Source organism: Hyla sarda, chromosome 6, assembly GCF_029499605.1.
Source record: "Hyla sarda isolate aHylSar1 chromosome 6, aHylSar1.hap1, whole genome shotgun sequence".
In the NCBI taxonomy this organism is placed as follows: domain Eukaryota; kingdom Metazoa; phylum Chordata; class Amphibia; order Anura; family Hylidae; genus Hyla; species Hyla sarda.
Window position 1 is genome coordinate 285,340,839 of NC_079194.1, and position 11,854 is coordinate 285,352,692.

The 11,854-nt window shown below is 48.0% G+C and overlaps 1 protein-coding gene across 2 annotated transcripts; it reads left to right on the plus strand.

The window, feature by feature from the left end:
- Positions 1–6: 6 nt before the first annotated feature.
- On the plus strand, positions 7–9,233 carry ZBTB3 (zinc finger and BTB domain containing 3). Of its 2 annotated transcripts, none has more exons than XM_056527564.1 (3): positions 7–147; positions 433–575; positions 6,655–9,233. In XM_056527564.1, the coding sequence occupies exon 3, from the start codon at positions 6,657–6,659 to the stop codon at positions 8,763–8,765; it is 2,109 nt and encodes a 702-aa protein (XP_056383539.1). In that variant the 5' UTR covers positions 7–147; positions 433–575; positions 6,655–6,656; the 3' UTR covers positions 8,766–9,233. The 2 variants fall into 2 exon arrangements, with proteins under 2 accessions (XP_056383539.1, XP_056383540.1); XM_056527565.1 differs by lacking the exon at positions 7–147 and adding an exon at positions 232–250.
- Positions 9,234–11,854: the final 2,621 nt, after the last annotated feature.

Here is an 11,854-nt window from a genome sequence, read left to right on the forward strand (position 1 = left end):
TCGCTGATTGGCCGGGAGCCTCATCAATCACGTGTCCTCCCGACCAAATCAACGCAGCGAAGCCAGGTCATCGCGTGTCCAATCAAATCGCGCGAGAGGCGGGTTTTTACGAAGTCTTTTTTTTTTTTTTTTTTCCGCTTTGTGCAGGTGAGAGGCAGAGAAGGGGGTCACATGACTCCCCATTAAATACTGTATTATCTATAATCGTGAGGAGAGATCTCTGAGGAAAACAAACAAACAACCAAAAGCCGTAAAGCAATCCTTGTAATTATGTCGTAAAGCTGTAGTGTATATGAGGAGTGCATGAAAAATGCTGGCAATGCAATATTATTGGGTAACTGGAAGATCAGTGCTTCCTGTATGATAGAGCTATGGGGCTGGAGAAGGGAAATGTACAGTAATGTGTCTTACATGTTGTGTGTTTATTTGCAGACGGTCCCTGGCCCTCTAAGAGGATGATGCTGAATCCCCGTCCCCAAACCGGTCACGTTTATTCTCCTGATGCACGAAACGACAGAAGTGTTTTAAACAGATTTTAACCTTAGCTTGGATTTTAAGAATATATTTTTAACCAGGTAAGTCATACACGTGATCATCGATCTTACAATATTAGTGTTTTCCAAGCAGTGTGCCTCCAGCTGTTGCAAAACTACAACTCCCAGCATGCTCAGACGGCCAACGTTGCAATATTAGTGTTTTTCACTAGAGGTGCACCGAAATGGAAATTTCAGAACCGAAACCGAAATTAAAAAAATTGTCCGGCCGAAACCGAAAATGACTTCTCCCCGTCTTCTGGTAAAATGCAGCGCTCCGCTCATTAGATTAAATTCCCCCACATTAGATTGCCAGCTCCCCCACATTAGGTCGGGAGTTCCCCCACATTAATAGGCAGCTCCCCCACAATAGAAGGCAGGTTCCCCACAATAGTAGGCAGCTCCCCCACATTAGGTCGGGAGTTCCCCCACATTAATAGGCAGTTCCCCCACAATAGTAGGCAGCTCCCCCACATTAGGTCAGCATTTCCACCTCAATAGTAGGCAGTTCCCCCACAATAGTAGGCAGTTCCCCCACAATAGTAGGCAGTTCCCCCACAATAGTAGGCAGTTCCCCCACAATAGTAGGCAGTTCCCCCACAATAGTAGGCAGTTCCCCCACAATAGTAGGCAGCTTCCCCCTACAATATTAGGCAGCTCCCCCACATTTGGTCAGCATTTCCCCCACAATAGTCGGCAGGTTCCCCACAATAGTAGGCAGTTCCCCCACAATATTAGGCAGCTTCCCCCAACAATATTAGGCAGCTCCCCCCACATTAGGTCAGCAGTTCCCCCACAATAGTAGGCAGCTTCCCCCCCCCCCCCCCACCCCACAGACATACAGCTTCCAGCCATATACAGTGTATGGCTGGAGGCTGTATGTCTGTACTGCTGCCCCCACAGTGATCCGGTCACCGCTCCTCCAGCCCGGGGTCACATCTACTGCTATGGCCTATGGACCATAGCAGTAGGTGCCGGGACCGGAGGAGCGGTGACCGGAACACTGAACAAGATGACGCGCCGCCGGTCACTTACCAGGCCCCGGCCAGCGCGCGTTCTCCTGCGACGATCCTGCGGTCCTCCCGGACAGCCTTTGCCGGTCTGGGAATGCTGTGAGTTGTAGTTTCTCAACAGCTGGAGGCCCCCTGGTTTTTAGTATACAGTATATTAGTTTTTATATGCTCTGGCCGGCCCACGCCTGCAGCCACACACGGGAGCCGGCCAGGGCACATAAAAAGAAGTATTCCTATCCCGGAGAGCGCGCCCCCCCCAGATGTTGCACCCGGTGCGGCCGGCCCCCCCTGCACCCCCCACGCTACGCCTCAGGCACTGACAGTGTTTGTAACTTGTGCTGTGGGCGGGCAGGGGAGGTGGTCATTATCGGCACATTTTTTGTTGTTTTGGCATTTCCCCAAATAGCTATTTTCGGCCGATATGTATCGGCCGCCGATATATCGGTGCATCCCTATTTTTCACACAGCGTGCCATAAAAAATACAGCAGCTGTCTGGGCATGCTGGGAGTTGTAGTTTTGCAACAGCTTGAGGCACCCTATTTGGAAAACACTGTGCTATATGGTGGACACTGGAGGTTTTTTTTTCCACTCTTTTTCTCTTTTTAAGGGTTTGTTCACACTACGTAATTCCCGCGGAATTCCGTGAACATAAACATCAGTGTGAATGGGTTTCCGCGAGACCCGTTCACACTGCGGAATTTTTGCGGTGGACAATTCCGCCTCTAAAATTGTTTTGCGCAAAGAAAGAACATGTTCATTCTTTGCGCGGAAATCGCGAACACTGCATAGACGTCAGTGGTGACGGCGCAGTGCCGGGCGGTCCGAAGTATTGCGGCCGGCGGCTGCCAGAATGGAATCTCCGCTCGCGGAAGATTCCGTTCATAATCCGTAGTGTGAACATACCCTAAAGGGGTACTCCACTGGAAAACATTTTTTCTAAAATCAACTGGTGCCTGAAAGTTAAACAGATTTGTAAATTACTTCTATTAAAAAATCTTAATCCTTCCAGTAGTTATCAGCTGCCATATGATCCACAGGAAGTTCTTCTCTTTTTGAATTTCTTTTCTGTCTGACCACAGTGCTCTCTGCTGACACGGCTGTCCGTTTTGGGAACTGTCCAGAGTAGGAGCAAATCCCAATAGAAAACCTCTTCTGCACTGGACAGTTCCTAAAATGGACAGAGGTGTCAGCAGAGAGCACTGTGGTCAGACAGAAAGGAAATTAGAAAATAAAAGAACTTCCTCTGGAGCATACAGCAGCTGATAAGTACTTGAAGGATTAAGATTTTTTAATAGAAGTAATTTACAAATCTGTTTAACTTTCTGGCACCAGTGGATTAAAAAAAAAAAAATGTTACCCTGTGGAGTACCCCTTTAAATTCACCCATAAGGGCAACTAGCATGCAAAATTTGAATCCGGTCAGACAATATCTTCTGTCTCCACTAAAAGTTATTTGTGTTTTTACATGGGAATGTGCCCAAGTTAAGGGCATGTTCGCACCATACGGAATTTCTGCGTGGAATTGTGCTCAGGAATTCTATTGCATGAACCTAAACATTGGTGTGAATGGGTTTTGTTCTGATCCATATTTGCCAAGAAGAATCCTATGGAAAGAAGATAACAAGCTGAGATGAGAACACCCCTTTAGAGGGTTGGTTTGGTGAAACACAACGTATCCCCTTATCCCCGTGTTTCCCAACCAGGGTGCCTCCAGCTGTTTCAAAACTACAACTCCCAGCCATGGGAGTTGTAATTTTGCAACAGCTGGAGGCACCCTGGTTGGGAAACACTGCCCTATCCACATGATAAGTGTGTGATCGCTTGTGGTCTGACCGCTGGGACCTCTCCTGATTTCCTTTCTACTTTCCCCCGTCGCCGCTCTGGTAACGGCCTCACGCTGGGGATGGGAACGTCACAGAGCAGTCAGCCACAGCAATGTCCCGCCTCGGTCGGTAATAGGCTGAGCGCACTGTTATGTAAGAAGCTACCCGGCTCCATACATGTCAGTGCGCTCAGCCTATCACTGACCAAGGCGCAGAACAATGCCGGGGGGGGGGGGGGGGGGGGTGTTAGAGAAGCAGCGCCCACGGGTCACCTGATTTGGGGGGTGGAAATTGCCTTGAAATCGCCATAACTTGCAAAAATACCGTGATAGACATTTTTGGTCATACTGCCCAGCACTATTTTTTTTTTATTTATTTTTTTACCTATGGGAGTTTTAAGGAATTTAATAAATGGATATTTAGCTTTATGTGAATTTGGTTATTTTTGGTAAACTAGCTAAATTAACACTGGTGTGTCTAATTGTCAGTGATAGTGTTTTTTTTTTTTTTTAATAATTCCAGTTAAAATTACAGGTAGCCATTTATTAATATAACAGGTCAACCCCTCCCCCTGCTTTTGATTAAACAGAGCCGTAATATTTCTGAAGTCCTTAAAAGCCTAGAGCCATCATGGGTTTAGCTGACTGATCAGGTCCTAAGTACTATCTAAAAATTACAAATGACATAACTGCTGTAAACTCTTTAAAGGGGTTGTCCAGGAATCGAAAAACAGACCTATTTTCTAGGGATCGACCGATATAGTTTTTTTAGGGCCGATATCGATAATCTGTAGAGGTTAGGGCCGATAGCCAATAACTTATACCGCTATTCCGGTATAAGTTATCGGCTATTTACCCCCCCCCACTGCACCGCTGCAGATCACTGATTTAAAGCGGGCGCTTTAAATCAATGAACTGCAGCTGCTTTTGCGGTGCCATAGACTGCCGCCGCCATCCGCTTCTCTCCCCCTGCCTGTCCGGGGGTCCTGAGTCCTATAACCGCCTGAGCTCCCCCCCCCCCCCCCCACCGCCGCACCGCGTCGCACCCCCCACCGCACCGCCCCGGCCCCATTACCTCCCCCATCCCCGGTTTTATAATTACCTGTTGCCGGGGTCCACTCTACATCTGGCTCCGGTGGCGTCCTCCTGAGCTGTCACTGTGCGTGGTGACGTCACGTCACTGCGCAAAGCGTAACGCAGGACGCAGCAGGAGCCAGAAGTATCGTGGACCCCGGGAACAGGTAATTATAAAACCGGGGATGGGGGAGGTAATGGGGCCGGGGCGGTGCGGGGCGGTGGGGGGTGCGACACGGGGCGGAGGGGCGGTTGCGGGGAGGTGTGGGGGGCGGGGAATTATCGGCAAGGTAATTGCCGATGCCGATAATGCCCAAAATCGTCATTATCAGCTGATAATAGCGGCCAAACTGATAATCAGTCGATCCCTACTATTTTCTTTCAAAGACTGCTCCCTGTCTGTCTCTAGGTTGGGTGTGGTATTACAACTTGGCTCCATTCACTTCGATGGAACTTAGCTGCAGAACCACACCAAACCTGGAGACAGACAGGGAGTGGTCTTTGAAATAAATTATCTCTGTTTTTCGATTCCTAAACAACAACTTTAACACATACAGTATCCTGCACATATTTGATGATGCAGATTTCATTGTAAACAAAGTGACTGAACACAGCTTCAAATATGCACAGGATACTGCACCTTAGACCCTACGGGTACATTCACTTATACATGATGCACGTTTTCCACGGGGGAAATTCGGCGTGGGTATTACGTTGCCACCCATTTCAGTGGGTCTGCAACAAATCTACTGTGGAAATTCCGCTTGCGGGATCCCTCAGCAGCAGACCTGCAAGCGGAATTGTGGACGTGTGAATTGTGGGGCCACTTGTATTGATTGCCTGCCTCCGAATAGGCCATCAAAATCTCATTGGTGCGGTGCCGACACCTGACTTACCTGTAGATCAGCAGTTTGCCAGCTGAATGGAGGTCACAGCAGACGACTACACACAATGCTCAGCACGTTCTCTCCAAGCTCTGTGTCACGTGACCAGGACAGATTCATAGTGTAAGTCAATGAGGCCGTCCTGGTCTCCGACACATTGTGGGAAGAAAATGTGTTAATCTGCGACTATTGAGCAAATATGACGCTCGCGCAGAAAAACTAAGCAAAATGTGGAAAATGTTTGTTTTGCACCATGTGGAGTACTACGCAATAGTAATAATATGCATTCAAAGGTGTCCATAACCTTCAGGCTATGTTCACACGGCAATGTCCACATGGAAATTCTCTGTGCGGATATAGACGGAAATGCATTCCGTGTGTTGTCCTCAGAAAGTATAGACATGACTGTTCTTTCTGCGGACACTGGAATTTGAACTTCCGCTGCAGATGTTTTTGGCACAAAAATTCTGCTATGTAAACAGCCCTGCAGAATCCTATTGAAATCAATGGGACTCTGCTGCTGTGGAATCTCCGTGCGGAATTCCACATGGAAATTCCGCTGTGTAAAAAGCTTTAAAGGGGTATTCCGGGAAAAAATTTTTTATCCCCTATCCAAAGGATAGGGGGTAAGTTTTCTGATCGCGGGGGGCCCGCCGCTGAGACCCCCCCCCCCCCCCCCCGCGATCTCCCTGCAGCACCTGCATTATATGCGGCTGCTGAATCTCCAGTTTCGGAAACTTCCGGGATTGGGGGCGTGACGTCACGCCAAGCACCCTCCATTCATGTCTATGGGAGGGGGCGTGACGTCCGTCACGCCCCCACCCATAGACATGAATGAAGGGGGCGTGGCGGGACGTCACATCCCCAGTCCCGGAAACCCTGAGGTTTCCGAAAGTGGAGATTCAGCAGCCGCATATAATGCAGGTGCTGCATGGAGATCGCGGGGGGGGGGGGGTCTCAGCAGCGCCCCCCGCCGCGATCAGACATCTTATCCCCTTTAGATAGGGGATAAAATGTTTTTGTCCGGAATACCCCTTTAAAGTTTTTCAGCAGAGATTGTTGAATCTGTACAGTTCTAGTTGAACACGACTTATGGGGGGAGATTTATCAAAACCTGTCCAGAGGAAAAGATGCCCAGTTGCCCATAGCAACCAATCAGATCGCTTCTTTCATTTTGCAGAGGCCTTGTTAAAAATGAAAGAAGGAAGCTGATTGGTTGCTATGGGCAACTGGGCAACATTTCCTCTGGGCAGGTTTTGATAAATCTCCCCCATGGTTCTTTGGCGTTTATGACTTATTGTGTTTTATTGTGTTTTCTTTTCTCTAGTCATGGAGTTTCCTGATCACAGCCGTCGTATGCTGCACAGCCTCAGAGACCAACAGTCCCAGGGTTTCCTCTGTGATTGCCAAGTGTCAGTCGGCACCGCCCGCTTCCTGGCCCACCGTTCAGTCCTGGCATCATGCAGCCCTTTTTTTCACATGTCCTGCAGGGAGCGACCAGACATGCAGGAACTCACGCTCAACAACCAGATCGTCACAGCTCCAGCATTTTCGTTACTCCTCAGCTTCATGTATTCTGGACGACTCAGTTTCCAAGAGGCACCTACTGAGGACGTGCTGGCAGCTGCCAGCTATTTGCACATGGATGAAGTTGTAAGGGTGTGCAAGAAAAGGCTGCAAGGCCGTGCACCTGCCGAAGCAGACAGCACACGACGAGAGGAAGAAAGTGGAACAAACTGTTTTGGTTTAGAGGATAATAATGGAGACCGGAGGCATGAAGAGTTAGAGGGCGGCCAGGCAGCTGAAAAGAGTTTGCAATATCAAGGGCAAGATTGTGCTGGAAATGGTCAGCGAGCATCCGGAAGTGCCATCTACCATTTACAGGAAGTAGCAGGGAGCAGCAGATATCAGAGGCAGGATGCCGCAGGAAATAGTCAGAAATTAATAACAAATATAAAATGTCAGGGTCCTGAAGGGTCAGGGAGAGGAGGGGGTGTTTCTCGATTTGAGGTGCAGGGAATGGCAGAGAGTGGCCAGGGTGTAACAGGCAGTTCTAGATTTGACTCGCACCAGGGGGCAGGTAGTAGTGAAGCAGTCACTGGTAGCATCAAATGTCAGGTGCAAGAAATAACAGTCGACAACCAGGAGGTTGCTGGAAGCTCTAGGTTTGAGATACAGGACATGGCAAATAGTGAACAGATAGAAGAGGCTGGAAGATGTTCAGTCCAGGAAGCAGTTGAGAGTACGCCCATGCCATCCAACCTGAGGTTCTCCACGCAGAATCAAGATAGAGTGTCAGGTGGGCATACAGGGCTTTCTAGAAACTCCCCAAAAAGGCAAGAGCCAGCTGGAAGCACACAGGGTAATGGAAGCTCTAAATATTCTCATCTGACCCAGGACACTATTGGCATTAGTACTCAGTCCTTACCTCCTTCTAGGTACTCTCTGCAATCACAAGATGAAGCCGGTACTACATTGTCCCTGGTAGGAAACTCCAGATTCTCTGTGCAAACTCAGGATCTCACCGGAAGCGTTTTGGCGGGGCAAGGTACAGTCAGATATTCTCTTCAGAGTCAAGATTTGGCAGGAAACAACCTAGCACAGTCAGGCATTTCTAGATTCTCCTTACAAGAACCCGCAGGAAGCATACAGGGTGTGCCGATGCGTGCCAGATACAGTTTGCAAATTCAGGAGCCTACCGCCAGCACAGCCGCACCACCTGGCCCGTCACAATGCTTTCTACAAAGTCCAGAGTCTGCCACGAATGCGCTGGCACTGCCAGGAACATCGAGATACACGCTGCATAGTCCGGAGTCCCCTGCTGCCAAGAAGGAAGAAAGAGAATGCACCAAATCCGAGTTGACCGTCACCACCACCACTCAGCCCGGCATGGAAACAGCTGCTGCACCCAGCCCCTGTAGCTCCACTGTTAGCGAGGGCCAACCAGCTCCGGGTGTAGCCGTAAAGATAGAGGCTATTGTAATATCCGACGAAGAGTGCGAGAGGGCAGTGGGGACGTTTAAAAGGCACGGGTATGATGAAGAGGAGGAAGGCGAAGAAGAATCTGGGTATGTGCCTTACCATATGATTGCTGTGCCAGGTGGGCATCACCCAAACTATGGAGGCATATTGCCTCCTTCCATGCACCCGGAGGGCATGTACTTACAGGATTTTGAAGGACATCCCGGTTTCCCTCTTTTCCCCGAAGACGTGCCCACTTGCAAAACGTGCGGAAAGACCTTCTCTTGTTCGTATACCCTTCGTCGGCATGCTACAGTTCACACGAGGGAGCGCCCTTACGAGTGCCGCTACTGCTTGCGCAGTTACACGCAGAGTGGAGACTTGTATAGACATATCCGCAAAGCACACAGTCAGCAGGAGCCGGGCCCTAAAAAAGCCAAGGGGGACATGGAGCCTACACCCCCAAACTTGCCTTAAAAAAAACATGTTGGAAGGTGACATTACATCATTGATCTTATGTGGTTGACTGACTTATCAGTGCTATGTACTTTCGGGAGAGATTCGAAAAAATATTCGGGAGATCTGTGTCCCGTGTGGACCGCGCAAGCAGAAGTTCATATCTCCTTTATATCCCTTTTATGGAAGTTCTCAGTGGTTTTAATTTATTGACAGTAATGTTGTGGGGTTTTATTCTTGAGTCCAGAACCGATCAGAGACTGGAACTTGCGAAATAACTAAAGCAAGGGAGCTTTTAATGTATTTTACGTCGGTGTCCCGGCTTTTTACATGAACAGTGTTGCTCTGAGGAGGCTGCGACGTTGGAATAATAATAATAATACCGCCGCTCCGTGCTCTGATCTTCTGGTATGTCAGTGGTGTCTTTACAAGAGTAACTGACCATGCGTCATTAAACCGTGTCTCCTAAAGAGCAAGTGTTGTCGTGTGTCAAATTGTTCCAAGAAATCACGTGAATACCTTAGGTCCTGGTTCTCCAAACTGTGGACCTCTAGCTGTTGCAAAACTACAACTCCCAGCATGCCCGGACAGCCGTTGGCTGTCCGGGCATGCTGGGAGTTGTAGTTTTGCAACAGCTGGAGGTCTGCAGTTTGGAGACCACTGTCTTAAAGGGGTACTCCACCCCTAGACATCTTATCCCCTATCCAAAGGTTAGGGGATAAGATGTCAGATCGCTGGGGTCCCGCCTGCGGCACACCGCTATCATTACTGCACAGAGCACTGCTCACTTCTTTTTTATCATGCCTTCTAAGCTGTGGCTACTGCTGTTTTTAGCCTGTGCATAGAGACATAGAAGTGCTGGGAATGTATCATCTAGATTGTTCCCTCTCTACCCCCAATAGACCATCTTCCACTCTAAAAATCTGCTTAGTTTTGTTCTGTTTCTGCTTAGTTTGTATTTAATCTTACTCAGGGATCAAATTAAAATCAATACAAGTCTATAGAGGAGATGTGAAGGGAAGTGCCTGTGAACATACACAGGCTGCAGAGGGACAGCACAGACAGCTTTGTAAGTAAAAACGATCACCCCAGGGCATTCAGAATCAAAACCTTTTAATATGTTGTACATCTTGGAAAAACATAAACCTAAGTTTTTCAACAGCTAGAAGCACCCTGGTTGTGAAACACTGTAAAAAAGAGGGGGAGGCTGTTCTGTGAGCAATAGCTATTGTTTGTACCACTGTTATCTATATACTGTCTGTGATAAGAACATGAAGTCTCTGTTTTAGGCCTAGTGGCCATCCTTTCGTAATCATGTTTGTATTTATATATGTCATATATATTTGTGCTCGGGGCTTCACACTCCTGCTCGTGATTACGATACATACATACCTGTATGAAAGACATTAAACTTAGCAAGGCAGTCAGATTTGGGCCCATAACCGCGACGGAGGGCACACCTTTAGTGGGCATACCCTGTAATGAAATAAATTGAAAAAGGGGAGGGTTGGGAGGGGTCCTTAAAACGTCACGTACACCGCACCAGTAGGTGTAGGGACGTTATATACCCCCGCCCCCTACCCACAACTCCTTTACGCCCCATCTAGAAGTGCAGTGGTGGAAAATACTCACGCCCCTTGCACAAATACAGCCTGATAGGCTTGATACTTGTGCTCGGGGCTTCACACTCATGCTCATGATTGCAACAATACATACCTGTATGAAAGACATTAAACTTAACAAGACGGTCAGATTTGTGCTCATAACTGCTATGGAGGGCATGCCTTTAGTGGGCAAAAAGTCAACCAAGTAGGAAAAATAACAGAATTTATAATCATGAACCAATACCACAACCCTAACACAAAACCGAATTTCAACTCTAACTTGGGACAGAAAATATAGAATCTGCGAACTAGCTATCCTTATTAGAGTTGAGCGAACTTACAGTAAATTGGCTCGTAGCGAACCTCACAGCTCGGCTGTTGATTACTTTAGTCTGCGTAAATTAGTTCAGCTTTCCAAGGGCTCTGGTTGCCTGGAAAAGTCCGGGATGACAGTCTTAGGTCTCCTAGGTCTGTATCCACCTTTCCCAGGCAACTGAAGCCCTTGGAAAGCTGAACTAATTTATGCAGACTAAAGTAATCAACAGTCGAGCTGCGAGGTTCGCTACGAGCCAATTTACTGTAAGTTCGCTCAGCTCTAAACCTAATAATCAATGGCTAGTACCAAAGAGCTGTGGTAGTCACGCCCACTCTAATAAATGAGCCGGCACTGAAACAGGATCAGGCTGACATACTAGATGATATATGCCTCGTTAACATACTTGCCTATGACATCATGGCAAGAGTGAACCAATAGGTACCTGTCAGGCATAAAAAGAAGCTATCCAAGTCCCTACTATTAAGCGGCAAAAATAAACTGTTAGCAAAATAACACACAACAACTACATGACAGACCTTTGCTGATAATAACCTTGTGGTGCCATATCGCCTGTAAATTATACTACATGAATAATCACCTTACCTGAAGACTAAGCCATACCTTAAATTGCCAATCTTCTGACTCAAATTGGTCTCAGGAGTGGTGTCCCGCTGCGAGTGACCAATCCCTTCACCGCCATCGTGCCTGTAGACGTAACAGGTCTTTGCGTATCCACCATACCTGTAGACGTGACAGTTCTTTACGTGAACCATCGTGCCTGTAGACTAGACAGGTCTTGCGTACCATCGTGCCTATAAATGTGCCAGGTCTTCGCGTAACCATCATGCCTGTAGACGTGACTCGTGTTGCATAATCATCTTTTTTTTTTTTTTTTTGCAACCACCTGTGTGTCATGAAGTCATTGCTCTGAAAGTGTGTCAGTAACTAACTATGCAGTGTATCCCCCTGCAGACGTGGCAGGTATGAAGGGTATACCACCTACGTGTTGTGATGTTCATGCTCTGAAAACGTGTTTGTAACAACAACTGCGCAGTGCATCCCCCTGCAGACGTGGCAAGTATAACGGGTATACAACCACCTATATGTCGTGATGTTGTTGCCCTGAAGACGTGTCCGTAACAACAACTGCGCAGTGTATCACCCTGAAGACATGGCAGGTATTATGGGTA